Here is a 25,329-nt window from a genome sequence, read left to right on the forward strand (position 1 = left end):
CTTCGCTGCCTGGAACCAGAAGTCCAGCGGCAAGGCACAACGGATCCCCGTGCGCCTGCCGCGGAAGGTGACGAGAGCGTGCGGCTCCAACCGCTCACCACGCTGGCCGGATCCCGAAGAGCCTCTCTCCGGTTCCGCAGAATTCCGCGTAACCTACGAGGGGGCGCTCCCGTCGCCGTTCCCTTTCCCCCATGAGGGAGACTTCCCTCCTCGCCCAGCCGGGGGCTGTCCGTCCCGACGGCCGACGATGAAGATGGGCCGCATCGAAACGGAGGGGGGAACACATCCCTCCCTCCTTAAATGTCGGCCTACGGTTGAACCCGTCCATGGATGCCATCGACGAAGGGGCCACGAGCGTTGCGATGATGACTGCAAGACAGCTCGTACAGGCGGGGTGCCGGGGTCATCCGATGAGCAGCAAGGTCACCGGGCACCCGTCCTTTGTTGGAAGGTAGAGGGGCTGGCCCCTCCTCTCGTAGCCGCTGCAAACTGCTCGCCGGAGACTCTGCAGCTCGATGACTCATGGCCGCAAGGCAGCAGGCAGAGACCCATACAATGGACAGCAGGCCGGGGCAGCTTCTCTTCAACTCTGCATATCGCTCCTAGGATCTCCAAAAGTTTGCAGCAAAAACAATGGAGACCGCGCAAACTCACCATTTGGTAAAATGCGGAGTAATGCAAGTGCCAAACAATCCTATCCGGCACCGCCCAAACGCTCGGTTCATTTGAACGTAGCTGGCTCTCTTCGGACGAAGCACATTCGCGGTTCGCTTTCCGGCATGGTGATGTTAAGCTCACTTGAGCTGCGTTAGCGTCTCTGGTTCCGCGAAATTATAAATTCTCTTCGCAGCCCAAAAAATTAAGTTCGTTCGAACAAAGCCAGCTTTCTGTAGTTGAGCGAGACCTCTCGGCTCTAGCGAGGTTAAATATACAACAAGCAAGCCCGTTTGCGCGTGCTTGTGCCCCGGTACGACTGTGTCCTCCCAAAAACGACAGGCAGCTCCCGAAGAGCCTTAGGCCTACTCGCTCTTACACTTCCGGGTGCCAACAAAGGGCCAAGGACAACAGCTAGAACACAACGCCACGAGGAGATACGTTTCTGCCACGGTGACCCTAACGCGAACGGCACCTACCGCTTCCCGCGGTGCCGCAGCGCCCCGGTGCTTTTCCTGTAATCACGACTGCAATCCAAAACAGCTGACTACGTCACCCGGCTCCCAGAGCCAAAGAGACAGAACAGAGAATATTTACAACTATGTACAAGAAAAATCGGGCGACCCTCCAGGCTTCCGCATTCACTCGCTTCTGGCTTGCTGTTCTCCGTGGACGTCTCGGTCTCGCTCTCCATGAGCGGACCTCGTAGGTTCACCTTCCACAGGTGTACCGATGAAGTGCTCATCAAAAGCTTAGCATGCACGGCAATCCTCCCATGCTGCTATTACGCTCATCTCGCTGTCAAGAAAGCATCTTCACCTTGCTAGCAACTCCGAATTCGGTTCAGGCCTAACGCTGTTCCAAATCCGGGCGGGCATTCCACGAACCGAACTGACTGCCGTCCCTCGTCCCAAGAGCTTGCCACACGTTGGGACGCCATTGTGGAAATATGGGGAAACAAAGCCTTTCGCCCCGCCCGCACTCCCACTCCGCGGATGCAGCGTTCCCGCTCGCTAACCGCGGAGGGGTTCGTGCTCGAGGGACAAAGGGAAGGGACGACACAGCGTTAACACTCATATGCTATTTATTACACTTGCAATTAATACACAGAGCGGGCCAGCTAGCTACAAAATATCAACGAGGCATTCCTTGGAAATAGAAGGCTACGTAAGAAGGACTTCCGACTTACCGGCTGGGACAGGGGCGCGACTTCGGAGGTATCGGCGGCGAACGTTTGTATGCGCCGATAATGGCGGCCGGGTTCTCCCGTGCGCGCCGCATTCTTGAGGCAAAGCCATTCCCTAGCATTTGCCGGGGAAGGCGACCAGAGCGCGCGTTTGCTGCGCTCGCTTCGTTGCCTGGAACCAGAAGTCCAGCGGCAAGGCACAACGGATCCCCGTGTGCTTGCCGCGGAAGGTGACGAGAGCGTGCGGCTCCAACCGCTCACGACGCTGGCCGGATCCCGAAGGGCTTCTCTCCGGTTCCGCAGAATTCCGCGTAACCTACGAGGTGGCGCTCCCGTCGCCGTTCCCTTTCCCCCATGAGGGAGACTTCCCTCCTCGCCCAGCCGGGGGCTGTCCGTCCCGACGGCCGACGATGAAGATGGGCCGCATCGAAACGGAGGGGGAAAACAGGTTCTCCACAAGCTTCTAATTCGCGTGTTTCATCACGGCACAAGCTAGCAACAGAATAATGCGTGAATATTCATACATGTTACGCGTATTGATTTCAATAAATTATAATGGTTTCTCCCACAACTGCTTGCCTATAGTGTCATAATACACCATCCGCCAGATATATTTAAAATCTATATGCTTTAGAAAAAGCTTTCTCGATTAGAATATAATTGACGGCCACGTCTTGAGGTCATAGTTATGAGATAAGCTCCATCTGATTCCACTCTCGGTTAAGAGGGCTAAGTGCTCCATTATCAATAGTGCGCTAGCCAAGTTTGCGATGGGCACAGCAAGTGTAGCGCTGCCGCAAAGTGAGGAGACCAACTGTCTGGATGGTCACAAACGGGTACTACTTGTTTATTGACACCACACAACACCTACTGTACATACACTTATTCGCATTGCGGGAAAAAAAACATAGTAGCGGTTTGCATGAAAGGAACGCACACACAGACTTTCGCTGGTCATGAGGCTGAAACTGGCAACGTTATGAATGCATCTTAACGCTGCAGATGCTTGACCACGCTAGCTGAGCTTACAGTACTTGTTTTCACCGTAGAGCGGCGTAGCCAACACACACTTCGTCCAGAGCGACGCACCTGTGTGATCCTTATCAATCGGGTGAAAGCAAAGAGATGAAGCTACGAACTTGACTGTATTAAAGGAAATGTTCTGAAAAAAAAATGATCACAAGAGTGCCCGTGATGGAAAAGATTACGATCTTCGCGGCCATCTTGTCCTGAATTTGCAGCATTCACAGGCGCCGTTTCACGCCGAAATGTGAAAAACACTTGAAGAAGTCCTTGGTACAGCCCATGATGTGGCAGTGGAATTCAAGCCGGTCCTCCTCCGAGAGGCGTCACATGTAGTTCGCGACTATGTTGCCGAACTGGTCGCACTCGTCGTAGTAGCCGACAACAGGGGAGCTCAGCGACTGCACGTTCTCCACGCGCGGCACGACACTGCTGCTGCACGAATCCGAGGGCGTCTGAATCAGCAGCTGAACAGCCAAGCTGGAGGCCGGCGCGGCGACGGCGGATGAGGAAGCGCGCGCATTCTTGAGAGGCGGTGGAAAGGTGGAGAGGGCGTACTCCAGGCTCGTGCTGGGTGTGGCTGGAGGCTCGTCCTTGGCCGCCACCCGCAACGCGTCGGCAGTAGGCAAGATGCTGTCCGGCAATATACTAGACTCCTCCGCCTCCACGACGCTGGTGTCACCGTCGTCCAAAAGTGTCCCGTCACTCTCTTCTTCTAGCTCGATCTGCAGACAGTGAGGTGAGCCATAGCGTCGGGACCATCTGCTCAAGCCGTGGGCACAAACCAAACCTTCAAGAAGACGCTAGAGACAAACCCTTCTGACGTCACGGTCGCAGAAAAAAAAGAAGAGCACGTAAGTAAACCAGGACTTCAACATGCTTCAAGAAACAGCCGCCTCGCAGATCGCGGCCGGAGACCTGAAAATAGACGCCAATGCTGTACTATAAGAGAGTGCCTGGAGCTGTCGCATTGTCATGTAGAGATGTAGATGACCTGCAAGCATACCTCCGAGACACTTTGCTTAAATGTGATCGTCTATTGCGCATTCCCGGGTTCGAACCCGACCGCGGCGGCTGCGTTTTTATGGATAAAAAACGGTAAGGCGCCCGTTTGCTGTGCGATGTCAGTGCACGTTAAAGATCCCCGGGTGGTCAAAATTATTCTGACGCCCTCCACTACGGCACCTCTCTCTTCCTTTCTTCTTTCACTCCCTCCTTTATCCCTTCCCTTACGGCGCGGTTCAGGTGTCCAAAGATGTATGAGACAGATACTGCGCCATTTTCTTCCCCAAAAAAGCAATCATTATTATTAATTATTATTATTATTGCGCATTCCGTGTCGTCCTCTACTTTGTGTACATTTGTGTGAGTGCACTGGAATATCGTAGAAGATATTCTCGTGCAAGGAGCAGGTAATCGTGGGCCCAGGTCCGCTTAAGAGCCTTCGACTGAGATACCGCCTTCACACATCAAAGCAAATATTTATCGAGACGACGCGAAATAGCGCGACACTGAGGAACATGGAAGCTAGATCTAAGAGGCGTCCGAAATGCCAAACAAGAAAGCCCTTACATTCATGTGCGGAGCGACATGGTTGGTAGGACGCTGGCTAGCGGCGCGGCGCTGTAATACGGGTTTGTTTATCGGCGGCCATACCACGTTCCACCACCGCAACGCTCGTAACCGCAGCGAGAAGCAAACACTGAACTGAGACGAACGTGCTCGCGCGATCGCATGCGCTAGCTCGCGGCGAACACACGACGAGGCCCCATCCGCACGAACACGTGCACACGCTCCGCTTCGTCTTTGCCTCCGCACGATCCATATCATCACGCGCGTTTTAAACCTAAATTGCATTCGTCTAACAGACTTACTACATCTCCACGTCGGGCATGTAGAACTCAGGGGGTTCTCCTGAAGTGGCTGCACGAAATACGGGCATCTTTCGAAAGAGAGAGTCCCCAGTTCACTTGAATCGCGACGAAGCACAGCGCGGAGATGCGTTTGAATGCGACGCCATAAAATCGTTTCCAGAAGTCCGGAAGTGTGGCACTGACTAGCACGACACTCTGCCGAGTGCCAAAGCGCGCATGTTGTCTCACTTTACGTGTTGCGCAGTTCTATACTCCTCAGCAGGGGTATCGTTTCTGCGAGGGAAAAGGGAAAATGGGCCACAGCCACAGCGAGACTGTGAGGCCGGTACGCAGATATACCGGTGCGCGTGACACGACGTGGACGCGAGAGGAATGACTCACCAGCTGCTCTTCTTCGAAGTGCAGCATAGGGCTGGCGACGGCGGCACGGAAAGGCTCCGAGTGAACGCACAGGAAACTGAGACAGTCGAAGAACTTCCACCGGCCCGTGTATTCCAGTTCTCCGGACTTTGTGCGCGCAGTCTTGTCCTTCAGTTCATCGTGGTAGTGGCGCCGCTTGATGCTGTACACGTACCGCAGGTTATCTGGAGCACAAGGACATCAGTAGAGGGCATATAATAAGTAGCAAGGGTCAGAATGTGAAACAAAATGCGCTGTAGGCTTAAACGGAAGAAAATAGAAGGAGAAAAACGCGGTTAGGAACCAAGGCGAGGACGCAGGCTTTCGTGTGCTGCTGTTACATTAGCCAATCGATGGTGAAGGGTCCTCACGCGTTTAAGTTGGCCCCTCCGTATGAGGGCCACGCGCTGTTTGATGACACTTGGAATGCATGTGCAACAAACTGCATGAAATGCGGGGCCTTGCCGGAATCTCGGAGGACGCATGGTGGACGCAACTGGTTCGCTTAAACAGGCTACACCTCCCAGGAGAGTTACTAGAAAGACACAGTCAACACTTTTGCCAGATGGCGTGCCACGCAAAGCCCCAAAGGCTACCGCTCCTCGATGCGTCAGCAACTACCACCGAGGTTTCCAAAATTGTCTCCGTGACCAAGTGAATGCGAAGGTGCATATTGCGAGCATTAACCAACAATGAATTCATCCTATCGCGTCGTGCACGTTAAGTGGTCGTAGAAAGAGGTCGCTGGAAAAAGAACGCCATGGCAAAACTTACCGAGAGTGAACGGTCCTAGCATGGGAAAGCGCTTCTGGAGGTGGCCGGAAAATCGGTCCCAGAGGCGGCGCTAGAGCCGGAGGTTCTTGAAGCTCCTCGAGTCGTTCTTCCAGAGGCACGGGTTCTTCTAGAGGCAAAAGGTCACCCGCAGCGCAGCTCCACGATGTGGTTAACCGCCCTTTCAAGAAGGAAAAATTAAAGATATCGTGCTCCCTTATCACCTCGTGCCATGACCACGTTCCCAGTGGAGAGCGTTTTTTTTCCCCTTCGCTGCCAGCGATCGAGATGACTTCGAGGTGCGATTCGCAAGCGCTTCTTGTTTTTTTTTGCTTAATTTTGCTCGATTCTCGTGCGTCGCCTTACTATCCGCCTTCCCACGTCGAGCTTGATGCGTGCCATCCGTGGGCGAAGATGTCTTTGCTTGCGATTTTGCGCTCATGTCATTCAGTCCGCCGAGCCATGACCGCACGATGCCACGATTATCGCGCCTATCGTGCCCGTCTGAAACTGAGGTTGGCCGTGCAAGCGAGATAGCCGCACAAGCGCCGAACGAGCTGTAATGGATGCAACTCGCAGAACTAAAATGAGCACCAATGGGTAGAGGTCCGCGTTGCCGGTGAGCGAAGCAGTTTCTACTTTTTCGTGCCCAATATTTCACATGCATCTTGAACCAAATCCGTCTAAACTTACCCATGCTGGCACATCTGAATTTTTTTTAATCTGCACGCACTTAGGGGCAGTCTTCTTTGTGGCGTCACGCTGTTTGTCGCGCTATGCGGAATGGAATAAAACACTGCCGACTCGCTGCAGTGGCTGTGTGGGCGTGTTGCTACTGAGCACGAGATCGCGAGTCCAATCTGAGTCGCTTAGCTACTTTTGTGCTGAAATTACGGTGCGTGTTCAGAACCTCAGCATGCGCTATGTTATGCCCTCCACTTCGACGCAAGGTGTAGCAACGCCCCCCCCCCCCCCCTTCGCGCCCCACCCCTCACCCCATGCCGAAATCGAGATCTTCCCGCACACACCACTCTTCTGGCAGTGCTCTTGTTCGGCACTCCCCTTCCCTCAAAATAAATCCTAGTTACGTATACAGCCCCTACTACGGCCTGCATCGTGGCCCAGATGTAGATACGGCAGGGTGACACGAGGAATGAGTCTGATTAAGTCATCTAAACAGAAAGGAACCTTTTTTGCATCCGGATCGTGAACTTCCTCGCAGCAGCGTTGCTCACTCTTGTGAGAATGCATTCGTAGCAGTAAACTCACTCTGCGCAAAGGGACGCGTAAAACTGCGCGGAGTGGCAACGGGGCACGCGATCAGTGAATCAGTTCGTTATCCGCCACGGTGGCTCAGGGGTAACGGCGGTTGACTCCTAAACCCAAGGACGTGGGTCCAGTTGAGGCGAAACGCAGAAACTCAAGTGTGCTGTACAACTGCAATAAACAGTTTATGCAGATATATGCAGCCTTATTGGGGCTCCGCAATTTACACAGTGCACCATTAAACCTCACGCCGTGGATTCAAAGAATCTAAATTCCTTCGCCACAGTGGTCTCCCCCCCCCCTTCCCGCCATGCAAGAATTATCTGGTGCCACTCCAGAAAAAAAGAAGCAATCTTGGCTCGGTGGCCATCAAGCTTGTCTGCCCATCGCACCTGTCGAAATGTGGACACCATAACGACAGCGACACGAATCGACGGTGTCAGCCCCTGGCATCGGCAGGCGATCGCCAGGTAATGGGAGCCTGTAGAGTACCACTCTGTTCCTGCGGATCTTCGCACCCAGACCACCGTGCCCTGCAAGTAATGACAACATCTGCACTTGTTGCAATTTGCATATTTTGCAACAAAATGACATCACTGCTAATTGAAGTGTAGTCTACCACACATTAGAGCACGTGAACTTTTGTTGCTGGGGTGATGCATCACAACGTTGTGCGCAGGTTCTGGCGCAGAATGAGCGGAGTTAAGAAAGCGACCGTTCTTGCTGGGTTATAATACAGATGATCGATGTGCGCAAAACACACGCACACAGTTGTTAGTTATGCACCTGTCCTTGTGTTTCTCTCGCGTACGTGGATCGTCTAATGTTTTGAGCACATCGATCAACTGTATTATCATGCCCCAACTACTCCCAAGAGCAGAGTTATTGAAGTTGCTGGGTTATTCGGGGTGCGGGGTGTAGTGTTTTATTACCTCGATTGCGCCTCTAAGGCTCGCGTGTCTATGCGGCAGCTGGCGCGTACAGGTGTTGTCTCTGAAACCCGGGAGTAGTAATAGCAGTAGTAGTTTTATTAAATAGTAATAGAAAGGAGGGAAGAGATTTTTGCTAGCCCCGGCATCTGCCATCGATATTGAAGCTCCTGAGCTGCGGAGAGGAACTAAAGGATAGCAAGCAGGATGGAGAAATAAACTGAAAGAGGTGAGCAACAGGGAGAGAGGAGAGGAGGAGAGGTAATAAACACTGCAACCCGGCACCCACGATCAGTTTTCGCAGTCTATACATCGCCTATGCAGGCGAGCTGCATCGCTCGCCCCCTCCGCGAATAAATGGCGCTGGCTGTAGTCGTTGCTTTAGAACGTCACCACCTCGCACTTTTTTCCTTCACACACGCACACACACACACACACACACACACGCACACACACACAAACGCACGCACACACACACACACACGCACACACACACGCACGCACGCACGCGCGCACACACGCGCGCACACACGCGCGCACACACACGCACACACACACACACACACACACAGAGGGGGAGAGAGAGAAAAAGAGAGGATACTTAGTGGATACTTAGCGAAAGAATGCTGACATAGTGCGCTCTCATCTAATCTGCCTCGTAAAAATAAACGGAAGAAAACCGAATTTTTTAACAAGTAGTTTAGTTACTTCAAGTTGTGAAAGTTTCCTGCAACAAAATCGTTCTGTTATACCTGCCGCATTCTCGTATTTTTACTCGGATCGAACTGAATTCTTTATCCATGTTCAAACGCATACAAAGGCGAAAAGAAAAACTTTCCACAGAAAGCTGCAACAAATTCACTCCACTACCTTTTCCTTTCCAATCACATCAAATGACCTGTAACTAGGTCCACGGGAAGATAGGTTCGGTGTCACGAAACAGTGAGGCGTGCCACACAGCAGAATTTTTTTCTTTGAGAACAACAATTGTGCTCAAGCCAGCCAAACAAATACCGAGTCCATAGGGTAGAGCAAATTATTTCTGCATACGAGTATACCAGTTAACTTCTCACTGCATTCATTATGCATGGCATCATCATCATCAGCCTTACTACACCCACTGCAGGGCAAAGGCCTCTCCCATGTCTCTCCAATTAACCCTATCCTTTGCCAGCTGCATCCACCCTTTGCCTGCAAACTTCTTAATCTTATCCGCCCACCTAACCTTCTGCCGCCCCCTGCTACGCTTACTTTCTCTTGGAACCCACTCTGTTACCCTTAAAGACCAGCGGTTATCCTGCCTTCGCATTACATGCCCTGCCCAAGCCCATTTCTTTCTCTTGATTTCGACTAGGATGTCATTAACCCGTGTTTGTTCCCTCAACCACTCTGCCCGCTTCCGGTCTCTTAACGTTACACCTATCATTTTTCTTTCCATGGCTCGCTGCGTTGTCCTTAACTTAAGCTGAACTCTTTTCGTTAGCCTCCACGTTTCTGCCCCGTAGGTGAGTACCGGTAAGATCATGCTGTTGTACACTTTCCTCTTGAGGGAGATTGGTAAACTGCCACTCATGATCTGCGAGAATTTGCCATATGCGCTCCACCCCATTCTTATCCTTCTAGTTATCTCCCTCTCATGATCAGGATCAGCTGTCACTACCTGCCCTAAGTAGACGTATTCCGGCACAATTTCTAGGCTCTCGCTGCCAATTGTGAACTGTTGTTCCCTTGCTAGGCTGTTGAACATTATCTTGGTTTTCTGCATGTTAATTTTTAGACCCATCGATCTGCTCTGCCTGTCTAACTCGTTGATCATGATTTGCAGTTCACCTCCTGAGTGACTCAGCAAGGCAATGTCATCAGCAAATCGCAGATTATTTAGGTATTCTCCATTTATTATTATTCCCAACTGTTCCCAATTCAGGCCTCGAAATACCTCCTGCAAACATGCGGTGAACAGCATTGGCGAGATCGTGTCTCCTTGCCTGACGCCCTTTCTTATTGGAATTTTATTGCTGACTTTATGGAGGACTATAGTAGCTGTGCAGTTGCTATATATATCTTCCAGTATTTTGACATAAGGCTCTTCTACCCCCTGATTACGCAATGCCTGTATGACTGCTGAGGTTTCCACTGAGTCGAATGCTTTCTCGTAATCAATGAAAGCTATATATAGAGGTTGGTTATATTCTGCGCATTTCTCCATCACCTGATTGATAGCGTGAATATGATCTATTGTGGAATATCCTTTACGAATGCCTGCCTGATCATTTGGTTGATTAAAGTCTAACGTTGCCCTGACTCTATTAGCGATTACCTTAGTAAGTACTTTGTAGGCAACGGATAGTAAGCTGATCGGCCTGTAATTTTTCAAGTCCTTGGCGTCTCCCTTCTTATGAATTAAGATAATGTTTGCATTCTTCCAAGCTTCTGGTACAGTCGAGGTCATAAGGCATTGCGTATACAGGGTGGCTAGTTTTTCTAGCACGATGTCCCCTCCATCCTTCAACAGATCTGCTGTTACCTGATCCTCCCCAGCTGCTTTTCCCCTTTTCATTGCTTCTAAGGCTTTCTTTACTTCATCTTGCGTTACTGGCGGGATGACGCATTGCTGTGCACTGCTGTCTTTCTCATTAGCGCTCTGATTACATTGGCTACTGTACAGGTCTCTATAGAACTCTTCGGCTACGTTAACTATCTTATCCATATTGCTAATGACATTGCCCTGCTTGTCTCTTAATGCATACATCTGGTTTTTACCTATGCCTAGTTTCCTCTTCACTGTTTTTAGGCTACCTCCGTTCTTTATAGCATGCTCGATTCTCTCCATATTAAACTTCCTTATGTCGGCTACCTTGCGCTTATTTATTAACTTTGATAGCTCCGTTAGTTCTATTCTATCGGTAGTGTTCGATGCCTTCATGTTTTGGCGCTTCTTAATCAGATCTTTCGTCACCTGAGATAGCTTCCCGGTATCTTTTCGAACTGTCCTGCCGCCTACTTCTACTGCGCACTCCGTAATTATTGATGTCAGATTATCGTGCATTGAATTAACATCAAGATCATCTTCCTCAGTTAAAGCCGAATATCTGTTTTGCAGCGCTATCCTAAACTCCTGTGCTTTCCCTCTTACGGCTAACTCGTTAATGGTCTTCTTCTTCGCTAGCTTCTTCCGTTCCCTCTTCAACTCTAAGCTAATTCTAGACCTTACCATTCTATGGTCGCTGCAACGCACCCTTCCGAGGACGGCCACATCCTGAATGATGCCAGGTTTAGCGCATAGTATGAAGTCGATTTCATTTTTAATCTCACCATTGGGGCTCTTCCAGGTCCATTTCCTGTTTTCTCGTTTGCGGAAGAAGGTATTCATGATCCGTAAATTATTTCTATCCGCGAATTCGACTAATAACTCTCCCCTGCTATTTCTAGAGCCTATCCCATAGTCACCTACCGCGTGGTCGTCAGCCTGCTTCTTGCCCACCTTCGCATTGAAGTCGCCCATCAGTACAGTGTACTGCGATTTTACTTTATTCATTGCTGATTCTACGTCCTCATAGAAGCTTTCAACGGTCTGGTCATCATGGCTGGATGTGGGTGCGTAGGCCTGCACCACTTTCAGCTTGTACCTCCTATTCAGCCTAATTGCTATAGCTGCTACCCTCTCGTTAATACTGTAGAACTCCTCTACGTTGCCAGCTATATCCTTATTAATGAGGAAACCCACACCTAGTTCTCGTCTATCCTCTAACCCGCGATAGCACAGTATGTGTCCGTCCTTTAATACTGTATACGCCTCACCTGTCCTCCTAACTTCGCTAAGCCCTATCACATCCCATTTAATTCCCGCTAGTTCCTCCAACAGCACTGCTAGGCTAGCCTCACTAGCTAAAGTTCTAGCGTTAAACGTTGCCAGGTTCAGATTCCAATGGCGGCCTGTCCGGAGCCAGACATTCTTAGCACCCTCCGCTGCGTCACAGGTCTGACCGCCGCCGTGGTCAGTTGCTCTGCAGCCGCTGGGGACTGAGGGCCGAGGGTTAATTGGTTTGATCATAGAAGGTTGTGGCCAAGTACTACACCAGGGTGGCCAAATCCTGCTCTGGTGAGGGAGTGCGTTGTCGGTTTTGGTCACCGAGATCAGGCCGCACTCCAGGCCTGGTTATGCAATTCCATCGACACGCGGATTTTTTTTTTTAAACCCGGTGGAGAATTGCGCGGCACCAGGATTTGAACCCCGGTCCTCTTGCACGCGAGGCGGATGTTCTACCTCTACGCCATCGCTGCATTGTATGCATGGCATAACATCCTTCAAAGAATGATGCAATTTGTTATTCTGGGTAAAAGGTTAAATGTTCGGTGCTGGGAGCAAAATTACCTTTTAATGAATGAGCCAACTAAACGGTAACCCAGCAATACATATTTATTATTAGCTCCGCCAAAAGGCGAAACTGGGAGGTCCGCTCACTGCTGGCTTGTAGGAAAGCTGATTGTTGGCTTGGCAGGTAGGGGCTTCACTGCGGTCCGCTCATCTTGGGATGGCGGTCACGTTGCTTCGGCGCTCCCGAGGTCTGCCTCTCTTCCCGGCATCCGGCGCTCATTTTGGTGATCGTGATTTTTTGGGGGGAAGTGTATCGTAGTCGGCCTCCCACTCGTCGGGGGCACTGCTTGCGTTGTCTCTGCTTCATCCGCCGTGCCCCTGGGGTCCTCTCTCTTTCTCGGGGTCATCTTCGCCCAACGGTCCTTCTACATTCACTGGTCCTGCAGCCGGCCTAGGACTCACGCCGAATTCCCAGGAAGCCGCGGGGAAGGCCGATGTCCTCGTTAGGGATCTCTCGACATGATCACGTGTCCCTCGAAGGGCAATAGTTAATTTTCACTGCGGATGTTGTAGAGGAAAATATTTTGATGATGATAGTTACAGTGTGCTTCACGTTTTGCAGATTTGCTGTTGCTCAATCACGTTGCTCGAGGCCACTTCCGGAAAGTCTAACTCCTTATTAACAATTAATAAAAAGAGAAAGAAAGATACAAGCAAGGAGAAACTTATTGACATTTTTCTGACTCGTATTGTGAACCGATGAAACCATCACTTAGTCCCGCCAACAGAGCTTGTTTTAAACCCTATATCCTCGCCTTCGGTGGGACAAAAGCAATGAGGCAATTTCATGAACAATCACACAATAAATCTTCGAGGAAAACAATGCACAACCAATCATGGATTGGGGAAAGAAGATGCCATCTCTATCAACATTTCACAAGCCTTTACACTGTCCATTATCATGATTCCAGATTATTTCGCTTTCTATGCCGGCGAGCTTAGCGAACCCTCTCGCTTTCCCACTGGTACGACTTGTTTCGACCTCTGGTAAACCCAGTTTCGCGGAAAGGCCTTCTTCGAGGCTTATCTGTTTCGGTGCTGCTGTCACTCACAAACTGTCTTCATGCAGAGCGCCGCCCGAGACACCCTATAGATGATGAGCGGCCGAGCCGTAGCATGAGACAAAAGCGGCGCGACGCGACGTGGATTGCGATTATTCGTCGCCGCCCGCGTGCGCCTATCTCGGCGAGGCGCGACACGAGGCCAGGGTTGAGCCTTCCCGTATTCCGGGAATCCTCCGCTCTAGATCTCCTCCTCCCCCGATCCCGCTCGGCAGCAACTGTGACTCAACCCTCCTCCTGCGCATCCGCATCGGTTGCACATGGACGCCCTCCGGTTGTACGCGTGTGGCAGGGCCCACTCTCTTGCCTGCCCCTCCTGCGGGGACACGGGGACGCTCGGCCACCTCCTGCTGGCGTGCCCTACCCATGATTCCCCCAGGCGACGACTCGAGTCGGGATACCGGGCACTCGGTCTCCCGTCTACCACGGAGCACGACCTCCTCTTCCCGGCTAGCAGCCAGCTCCTGGCGCATCGGGTCCTCCTCTCCTTCCTCTAGGAGACTGGCCTGAGCATCCTCCTTTAGACCTTCGCCCCGTCCAGCACGAGGCGACGGATCTGAGTGGACCGATGCTCATTCCCCCCTGCCCGGTGCTTCCACACTTTCCCAGTGCACCGAGGCTCCTCTCCCCCCCCCCCCCCCCCCCGCCGGGTGCTTGCACACTTTCCCAGAGCACCGAGGCCCCCTCCCTCCCGCCCGGTGCTTGCACACACTCCCAGTGCACCAAAGCTCCCCTCCCTGTTGGACGCTGACGTTGCTGCGGCGGTGCGACTCCAGAACGGCTTAGGGCGTCCACGGAAACTGCGGCGGCCTTTTCCCCCTCCCATCCCCTCTACATCCCCTACCCCCCCCCTGGTCCCCAAGAGTGATGCCCAAAGGGCCAACATACGTCGGGACCAGTATCCCCCTCCCCCACTTCATAGCAACAACCACCACCACCACCACTCACTCCGTTTCCCTCCAGGAAAAAGAACTCAGCGGGCATTTTGTTTTTCCCTTTCGAACAATGACGCGGGTACACGTAAAGCGCTGAAACTTTCATGGCAACGCTTAGCAACGCCACGTTTTACTGCAAACAGCTTCTAGCCTTTTCTGCTGGCAGCCGGTCTGGAGCTAGCCGCCGACCACCTTCACCAGTTCGAGCCGCTTTGCAGCCTGTAGCGTCTGCTGCTGGTAGGGCCGCTAACTGGCGCTCACGCACACACAAACAGCGCTTGTCTGCTTCCGCTGGGCAGGCGACGCAAGCGCGCAACAGACAGCCGAAATGGCTGTAACGAGCGTCGAGCATAACACGCGGTCTCTCGTCACGTAACGTCCGCCGCATATTCTACACCGGCTCCTTCGCAGATATATCGAGGTCGGCAATTCGGACGATATGCGTGATGTCACTGGCAAATCTCAGCGGAGTGAGTGTCTTTTAACCTTGAATGTTAGCAATGTATATCCTCACATATTTAGCCCAGTTCACATCGCTAGGATCATTGCCATGATGGCGCGCTCTTTATTTTTCTCTTTTATTGTGTGGGGACGGGGCGAGGCATCGTCTAAATACCACAAACAACAGTTGTTTGTGTGGGCCTAATGCACGTGCTGTCAATTACGTGTTAATCGATATTCACAGCACACGATTCAGAATAAAAATCGATCGTTTCACCAATGAAACCATGAAATCACAAGTTTGCAACGTGGAATTTGTAGCCGCAGCAATTAGCGCTCTTGAGTGGAAGCGCATTCAAATTTGTTACTTCATAATGTCCCTACAGCTTGCATATCGGGATATCCCAGAGAAAAAAAAAGTTAGCTGCGGTTCAACTACTGCTGAACCTGGTTAGAGAGCGAAAGCTGTGGTGTATCGGGCAACTAGACGCGGCTTGGCCTCTGTAACGTTGAGTGCGTTCCGCACTCTGGGTACGCAACGCGCCCACCTTGCCAGATGGCGGTTAAATTATAGTTGATCCTGAGACATTGGTCACCCGGTGAACGCTGCGGCCTGTTGCAGCAGTGCCGCGTGTCTGCCACATTACAATTGTCAGCGCTAATGCATGCAGCCCACATCACTAACTCTCCCCACCGCCACGTACAGTGGTGGTCAAAAGTTCCCAGGCCGCTCTGACCGAGCCAGGAGCGATTGCTCTCCGCTCGCGCGGCTCGGCGCACGCCGGCTTCGAGGGTATGCGCTGAGAAGGGCGTGCATCCCCCCCCCCCCCCCTTTTCTCTCGTTGATAACAAACGACCCAGGCTGGTGTTTTGAACTTCAAGATCAGAGGTCAAAGCGGGACATGGTCTATTTCGCTACTGCCAAGCTATCTGTCTAAGCATAGTATATGTCACGTCATCAACCGTTAGTTTGGATAATTGGTTAATTATACACTTATCTTGACCAATTACCAAGCCAAATTAATTGATATTTAGTAAATTACAGTTAAACCCAAATTTGCGCTGCAGCATCGAGTCATATATCGTTGGAAACCTTAGGCCAAGTGTAGTGGCACTGTGCTGGTTAATGATCCGCATTAATCTGCGTTAAATTAGTTAATTTTGTATTAAACCAAACTTTAAGCTATACGATCAAGTCATACACCATTGAATAGCTTAAAATGAATGCAAATGCTCTGAATCAGTTAGCGATCCCTATTAATTAGCGTTACTTAGCTATATGCAATCAAAACTACCCTTGGCATTATAGCATCGAGTCATATACCTTTCGAAATCTTAGGTTGAATGCAAATGAGCTGCGCAAGTTATCGACCCGAATTAATTAGTGATAATTATTTAAATGCAGCTAATCCAAACTTCCCACTATAGATGGAAAACTAAGGGCAAGTGTGAACGCATTATGCTAGCTAGCCAAACTTAAATATAAACTTTACAACAACACAGCTAAAACACTAACTAGGTTTAACATGAACTGCTTCGAAATGTTTCTCTTTGCTTGTGCATACTTGCGTGCAGCAGGTCTTATTTAGCGTGCACCCACTTACAATAAATGAGTCATGAGTGCATCTTCCATCCATATGTTGGTCTCATCAGTGTGAAAGTGGTTTTTTCATTCTAGTCTGTTCCCTGAATAAAACAGTTGCGCACTTTCAATGCGCTTAAGAAGCGCGGACAACCATTCATCGACCGCAATTCATCGAAAATTATTAGGAACTAGTGTCAAGGAAGCTCAAGAATATACCTATGAGAGAATGCACTCTATATCTATGGGCAAGATAAACGCCTCTCGATAATGTAATATTATACTTGACGCCGAAATTTCGTTCCAGTATGTAGTAGGGGATATAAAGCTGGTATTTTGATTAGGCATCACAAAAAATGTATCATTACAGAAAATGAGAGCATGGTCAGCAGGATGATTTATTTTTGCGCGCGCACAAGAACGTCGATTGACAAGATACACGTAACAGAGGGGAGTATCACATAATATTCAGCATCTACTCTAGTACAGAAATGTGCTATGCAGTATTGATGACAGTTGAGAAAAAAACATGCTCATGGAAATACAACAGTGGTGTATGTCATAGCTCAAATCAACATCACTTTGTACATGTATACAGCAATTTCATGCAACTGAAAGTTGACGGACAATGGGATCTTACGCTAAAAGCTGGTCTGTTAAAAACTGCGGAATTGTTTTAACAAAGGCGACGCTGCAGGAGCAAGAACTAGCACGTTTTTAGTCCAGACGCTATTTTCAGAGAAGTTGCAATGCGCGGATGCTTTGGTGATTCCTTGCGTTCGGGCCTCGCTTGCAAAATAACCTAAAAACGAAGCAGCAAACAATCCTCGAAGGATGCCTTCCAACCAACGGCGTCAACCATTTGTTATGACGTCGTGGTTAATCCCCTAACGTGACATCGCATGTGGCTGGTAGGTTTCTGTGTGAAATAGGATTAACCGCGCCGCCATGGTGATTGGTCGATGTCATTTGCCGAAGGGTCTCCTTCTGGTTTCTTTTTGGAGCTCTATCTGACTGTAGCAGATAAAACGCGCAACTGATACTTAGAAAATAGCAGTATATCTGCAGTGAATATTGGTAACCTTGGCTTCATACACCTTGCAAAAGTCTGCCTTAACCAATATCAGTGGGTAGCGACTGTGGCGTTTGACTTTTACGCCCTCTCCTAAGGCTCAGGTTACGTACAAAACTTTACAGATGCAGTTGCACCCCATTTACGTCTTGCGCAACTGCTTACTGCCACCTCAGCTGATGGTTGACACTGCGGAACGCATGCCAATACTCTTGCTGGCGCATCTCGCACTTTCAGCCGCAAGAAATCTTTTTGACGCTTCAGTTTTCACAAGAATCTGCATTCGCAGATTGCAGAATATCTGAACAATGTTAGGAATCACGTTGTGACAAGAAGGAAAGCATGTTTGCCCTGAAATGTTTCGAGTAACGCTTTGCTGCACCTCGGCCACATTTACAGAATTATGTATCAGTGCTTTTTTATTGTTGCGGAAGAAGTTTTCAGCAACTTTGATGACCTCAATCACGCATTGAGCCGGAGTAGACAGAGACTGACGGTGCTCAGAAAAATTTTTGAATTCTATCAACTTTGAAGGTATGCCATTATCAACCAATGAATTATGACAATATTCACAATGTATCCGCTTTGTCATCCTGGAGACAACGTAACCCGCGAGGTAGGCAATCGATTCCTCTACTTCAGGACTTAAATCTACAAGGTCTTCTGGGGCTTGAATGTTGCTTGTCATGATTTTTGCCTCTCTTGTGTCCCGCAAATTCATCAACAAATAGCCCTCCTCTTCAGCAGAATAGCTACCATGCTTGCTGGGCTTCAGGAATTGCGCTAGAGTTGCGCTCCTCAAGCTGCATTTAAATTCATACAGTCGCGGGACAGGATTTTTCGCACGCAGGGTGGAAAACAAATTTTCGAGACCATCTTGGCTTAATCTGCTTAGGAAGACGTACTGAAAGTTGTATTTGCTGAGAAGAACATCTTGAACTTCCAGAGATGTTCTTGTGGCTAAAATGATGCCTGTTTGTACAGGCTTCCAAACCGCTTTGTTTTGGTTGCCAATAACAATTTTAGAGAACATTTCGGCTGTGGCATGCAAAAATGCTACACTGTCATGATAAGCCTCCTCAACCGCATGGCTGAAAGCTAGGTTTGTCGTTCGTGAGGTCGTCAGGCGAAACCACCTAAAAATTGTTTCTATGTACCACGCGGTAGTACGCACATTTCTGGGAATTTTTGTCGTTTCCTCAAGCAGACGCAAACCAGAAGCCGTGTCGATATGAAAAAGAGAAAAAGCCGGGCCTACTTTCATTTTATCATAATGATTCGGGTCGAGAACAGACGCGTTCAAGTGCGGCGCGAGCTTGATGTCATCCTTTTCGTCATGCCTTAATAGGGCCTTTATAAACTCGACGTTCACGCAGTTTGTCGGCAAATCGTGTTTCTTCACAATTTCGTCGGGAAGGTAAATGAGTTGGCCTTTTGTCAAATGATTTCTTAGATTTTTCAACAAGTGTGGCACGTCAGCCATAAACCAAAGCTTTCTCTGTGAATCACAGGGGTGAGGGCAACTGGTTCGCGGCCTGCTGTGCTTTCCTACGGTGATTCCAAATAATTTCCAAAGTGCCTGATTCGCAGTGCCCATGTCAGAAAAAACAACATGAATATTAATTCCGATGGACTCGCAGGCGGTAATTAGGTCAACTACATGAGCTTTAAAGTTGGCATCATGGATAGAGTTGCCGGTTAGTTGATATCCGATGGTTTGCTTCCATCTGGGGGAAAGACCTTCCAGCATAAATACCAAAGCGTGTGTGGCTAAGCAGTCATCAGGAAGCGAACCATCGGACAAAGGCAGTGTGGGTGCGCCCAAAACTTCACAGCATGAATGATCGTATACGAGACTCGACGTGATCTGCATCTCGTCTACCATCAAAATGGCGTGGCGTTCCTCCGGCTTCATGAGATTCACCCGTAGAATGCAAATCGGTGTTAGGAATGACTGAAAGTAAGCTCGCGATAGTATTAATGTGTTAAGTAAACATATAGATTTAAGACGCGCAGGAAACACCACTAAAAAAAAGCAGAAACGCAGCCAAACATATAGGTATAACTGTTCAGCATATTAGTTTCGTAACAATGAAAAGAAAGGTAAAACCATCAAAATCAACTACGCAAAGCGACCTGATACTAGGCAATTGAGCTCACAGTATAGCAGGCTTGGCATATGGTAACTATTTACCTTGATCTTGAGGGGTTCCAAAATATCAGTAAGAAGTCCGGGTCGAAACTTTGCATGTTCGATGTGCCTTTGTAGGGTTCGTTCTGAGGGCAAAGGGTAACCATATTCCCTTAGGACACTGTAGCCCCGCGTTCCACATGCCAGCCGCAACCTCAGTGACTTCACAAGTGTGTCAGCTTCCCACCGCGATCCCTGATTTGACAGCCGCTCCAGTGACGACATCTGATCATCATTGAAAAGATGTTTGAGCCTCGCTCTTCAAGTATCTTTTTCTTGCAGCTTGTAATTTCCTATTTGTGTCCTCTTGATTTCGCTCCAATTCTGCTATTCGTTCCAAGAGTGCCTGGTGCGTTGCTGAAAAAAAAAATTAGTATCTGCAATGTACGTGTAGTTCAAGCGTACACTGAAGAACGAGAAACATCGCGTGCGAATTTACAAATAGACGCGGAAAGCCCCCTTTTTGTGACTAAGTATGAAAGAAAGGTCTGGTGGTAGCAGAAACTGCGTTAGAGAGCACTGTATCGTTGGCTCCCGCAACATAATGCATAAAAGGGGCCATTTACCATTGGGCAAAACCGCTTCGGGGCAAGGAACAGGTTCGTCACGGCAGTCTTGAGATGTTGCTGAAAGAGGAATTAAATAATTGTATGAGTACGCGGCCACTCACTGAGTTCGTGTGTGCTTAAAGAGACAGCAGCTTACAGCAAGATACACTAGGAGAAATGGCGGGCCCTATTGCCGACGCACTGCAGTGATGGGTCAAGCATGCGGTGGCCTCCTCCGCTGTGTAAAAAACCGCAGTGTCAAAAATTCAACAACGAAATAAATAAAATGTATAATTAACCATTGATGAAAGCTGGTTCGTGGCTCGCACCAGGTTCGCCACGGCAGTCTTTAGATGGTGCTGATGGAGAAATTAAACAGCTGCATGAGCTTAAGGAGACAGCAGCTTACAGCAAGGTACACTAGGAGAAGTGGCGGGCCCTATTGCCGGCAATTTCATCGAAGAGAGCAATTTCATCGAACGGAACAATAAAAAATTAAAGGGTGCACTTAAGTCTCCAACGTGCGGAAATGCAAGAGCATAACTGCCACATCATTAACTATCGCTATCCCTATCTATCACTATCTACTGTAATTCCGTCAAGTGATCTATCATAACCGTCAGTATCAGTAACGAACACTATCACATCGCTATCCCGGCCTATTACTATCACTTACTATTAATATCCGTAACAGTCACCATGATTAGCTATCAATATTCATAACCATCACTATAAAATCTGATGCCGTAACGTGACCCACTGATATACCTCAATTTTCATTGAGTTACATTGTCAGTCTTATCTCTATGATAACATCTGACGAGTCATCTGTACATTTACTTTAATTTCTTATACTTTCTTGTTTTTTTTTCATAAATGGAGATTGGAAAACAGCAAGCCACAAAAATAACTTACTGCTGTCAGCGGGAGGTTCGTGTCTCTGTCGAGGAGGCTTCCTTTGCTTCGGGACAGGTCGGTGAGAGAAAATTGTCGCAACTGCGTTGGGCCTCAGCTTTTTTTTTTTCCCAAGTTCGTGTAATATTCGTGGCTCAAACTGGTCTTCAGTGAAATGTAGCTAGAACATAGAGCGACGAGTTAACCACTCAGGCAAGATGAAAAAAAATTCTTGCATACCATTGAAATAACTAATATGCTACTATGCTAAGAATTGTTGCTCGCAAAATGTTCCGCTATTTTTACGCCATAACCACAATCATTATTGATTGTTTAAGTTTCGTAAATACAGCAAATTGGCGCGATGATTCCAGCTGATTTTACATCGACGGGAAAAGGTTTCCCGCAGAAAAAGAAAACGCGGAATTGCGGTTTTAGAGCTCCAGCTTTCAAAGCGAATACTCCTGGCCAACGTTTAGTAGTCACGATCAAAGTGAAGCGTGTGTGATCATGTGAACACCGCCTGCACATTGACCGCATCCCTGATAAAACCAAGCCATACCTGTCAACCCCCTCATGCGTGGAAGCCTGGCAATCCACGTTCAAGAATAAAAAAAAACGCAGTGCGAACACGCTAGCGCTCATTACCCGCAATACCGCGGGTTTACTTGCCAATGAGTTTTTCAGGGCCAGTATTAATTGTTCCTAAGTAACCTACGAACACTAGTACAAGCTGGAAAAACTAGCTACTCGGCGAGTCACAATTTCGGTATTTAGTAAAGGAGGACATGAATCCTATCAAAATCGCGACAAATGCAATCAGGAGGCTGTACCTTCCCACATATCGTTGACAGCAGAAAGCAGACCATAGCGCCGTATTTCTGACTGTACAGAAGTCGACAACGTATGAAATGATGGAGCCTCACAGAATATTCAGCGTGCTGCAGAGGACAACTTCTTTTTGATGGAACAAACAAGTTGCCGCAGCAAAAATTTTAAGGAGCAAGGAGGCAGAATAGAAAACGCAGCGTCAGGTGACGCGTTCATTACGGGCAGTGAGAAAGGCGCCTTACCTCGCAAACAACGCTGTTCTTTGTAGGAATAAAGTTCTTTCGGCCAATATTGTGAAGCCACTGCTTCTTGCGCAAGCCGTCACGCTTGCCTTGAGGTATCATGAATACCGCATAACCATCTTCAGGCCGCTTGCTGCAGTTGTACGCGCAACAGCACGGCATAGCGCTTGCACGTTGCAATATTCGCGTAATATTCGATCGGCGAGCCTAGGAGAAAAATGGCGCGAAGGAAAAAGAAAAACACAAGCAAAACGCCGGAGCGACGCGTTTCCAAGGGCAACGGCAGGGAGACCAATTGTTGCGCAGGAAATCGGGCGGAGAGCCGGCCCTCAGGGAAGGGGTACGAAAGGGGAAAGGAGGAGGCGAGGAGGTCGCGCGGCGGCGGCAAAGTTGAATGGATGGCGGTACTTTCCTATTATCAAGGGGCTTTACATTGCAGAGGAGAGTTTTTCACAAAGTGACGCGCCATACTAGCGGCCATATTAAGTTAGACTATGTGTGCTTCCTGTACTTTTCGGCTTCCTGCCGTACTAAATAACGCGTTTACCTACACATGAGCTGTGTTCCGGCTCTCTCAGCCATTTGCGTTACTTCCCACGTGCAACTTCGGCGCGAAGCACTCATGCGCACGTCTGCTTGACACGTGCGTGTCAAGCAGACGGCGTGCCCACTCAACGTCACGGTTTTCCGGGCCCACGTGACAGCGCATTGTCTGGTTTTTGACGTCGTGTAGAAACCTGACAACTACGAACCGAAACCGAAACTGGTGGGTACAATAGTACGATTATTAATTATATAATACGAATTCGTGCTTCTAACATTGTGTACCATGCTTAGAGAATCCCTACGCATTATTTATGTGGTGTCTCTACCCCTTTAAGGACCGGGACATCCTCCGACCTCTCGTCTAGAAAATAGAGCAAATTTCCATCATATTTACCTCGTCCTCGAAGAGCTTTACCTGTGCGGCAGAGGTAGCGCACAGGGCTAACTATGACACGAAGTGCTGCCCTGGCCTCCTCTCGCGGTTTGGTGTATTGCTGCGAAAGGAGACGCAAAACAGGAATGCCTGCCTGGCATGACAAGTTTCGGCTCACGGAGGCCTAGTGCAATTTGCTCTTTTCATGTGACTGGAACCTCTCGATAGCTTTTTTCTAATTGGTAAAACCAACCTTAACAAAATCTTGTTCCGTACTTCCAGCTCTGTCGCCTCTTTCATTGAAATGTCGACGGCACTCGTGACACAAGACTACGTCGCTCTTGATTTCATTAAAAATCCAACGAAATCGCAAAAACCAATCACGTTGGCACGATCTACCGCCTCGGTTTCTGGGGAACCTGTTGGTTTCGGCTGGAAGTGGCCGACAGTCGTACAGCGCTGACTCGTCCTCCCTCGATCTGTTTCTTGAATTCGTGAAGGCAAGTGAATGCACATTGCTTGTTTCATCAAAGTTGGTTCCTCCTGCTGTTCGACGTGAAGGCCGCGGTGTTGGAGCTACTACAAATGAAATCAAGGACGTATGGCCACATTTTGCTTTTCACGTCGGGTTCCTCCAATTTTCAGTGAATGGTTTTTAAAACATGCGAAATCAAGTTTCCTCAACATATTCCCGAATCAGCCTTTAACAAGGTATTATCATTACCATAGGAGATAAGCGACTTTTCTTTTTCTTGAAACACTGAAAATGCTTACCCGCGAAGCAGTCTGAGAATTGTAGGAACAGCTCGGAATGATGGGTAGAGTCATCGCCGATCGCCATCTGGTTGCGCCATCTGGATGGATGGATGGATGGATGGATACGGCTGAACCCTTTACATCGGGCGGTGGCTCAAGCCACCTAGCCATGTCTTGTGAAATTTTACTCCTGTCTTGCTTTTAGCCACCAATCAGATAACCTTCGCTTGGTTACTTCTAACCTCTTAAAATCCACTTTTCCTTCACTATCCCTAAACCCCAATGCCTTGGGTAAGTCAGCCCCGCTGCCTTCCACTGTAGGGTGAAGCCCTTTACAGAAAAGTATCAAGTGTTCAGCCGTTTCCTCCTCCTCTCCGCACGCAATGCACAAAGTGTCTATCTCCTGGTACCTAACTCTATACTTCTTAGTCCGCAAAACTCCAGTCCTGGCCTCAAACAACAAAGAACTTCCCCTACAATTATCATAGATATTTTCTTTGACAATTTCCTGTTTAAAGGTCCGGTATGTTTCTAGTGCCGATTTCGTCAGCATCCCTGTTTTCCACAAAGCTCTCTCTGTTCCTTTAACCTTTTTCTTAACCGATAATTGCTGATTTGCCCCCTTACTGCTGTCCAGATATTTGCTTGTCAATTTTCTAGTTCGCTTTCTCCATTTCGTGTCAACATTCTTTATATACAGGTATCTGAAAACTTTCCTAGCCCACCGCTTTTCCTCCATCCTTCTCAATCGTTCCTCAAATGCTATCTTACTGCTAGCCTCTCTGCTGGTTGCGCCAAGAAGCGCCATCTGGTTGCGACAGGGAAAAGCGAAGAAGCAAAAAGTGTGGTTGAACGGACGCATTGACACAAATGGAAGTCGTGATAAAGTACTAAGAACTGTAAGATATCGTACCTTGAGATTTTACTCTTATTAGGCATGCACGCTTTGGAGCCGGTATGAAGAAACTGTTTATCTTTTTTTGGGAGCCAGACGTTACGTGTAAGGCTGGAATTAATACACTAGCGAATACAAGTGACACGGAAACACCGCTTCAATGCACCGTGCATTCAATGCATTCACGAACACTCCGCGTAAGCATACCACCAATGCCACGCTGACATGCTACCTACAAGTGCATCCGTCTGGCCCTGTTTAGCCTCTGGCTTGACTCGAGATGGTGACGAGAAGGCGCTCACTACTTGCCGTGTTTACGACTTAAAACAAAAAAAATATGCTTCTATATTTGAATCAAGATTTTATTTGCTTATTTTGTGAATTTTTTTTATGAACCTGTGGAAATGGTGGCGATCAGCAATGCTGACTTAGCTGACACACATGACTACGGCCCGGAGAAAACGGCATTTTGGGTATAATACCCA

At 48.9% G+C, this 25,329-nt stretch overlaps 1 protein-coding gene across 1 annotated transcript; it reads right to left on the reverse strand.

Moving 5' to 3' along the window:
* Positions 1 to 2,735: 2,735 nt before the first annotated feature.
* On the reverse strand, positions 2,736 to 6,031 carry LOC144131172 (uncharacterized). The gene is made up of 3 exons (XM_077664441.1): positions 5,911 to 6,031; positions 5,119 to 5,321; positions 2,736 to 3,588 (listed from the first exon to the last, which is right to left on the reverse strand). The coding sequence occupies exons 1-3, from the start codon at positions 5,930 to 5,932 to the stop codon at positions 3,190 to 3,192; spliced, it is 624 nt and encodes a 207-aa protein (XP_077520567.1). The 5' UTR covers positions 5,933 to 6,031; the 3' UTR covers positions 2,736 to 3,189.
* Positions 6,032 to 25,329: the final 19,298 nt, after the last annotated feature.

Source organism: Amblyomma americanum, chromosome 1 (assembly GCF_052857255.1).
Source record: "Amblyomma americanum isolate KBUSLIRL-KWMA chromosome 1, ASM5285725v1, whole genome shotgun sequence".
Classification (NCBI taxonomy): Eukaryota; Metazoa; Arthropoda; class Arachnida; order Ixodida; family Ixodidae; genus Amblyomma; species Amblyomma americanum.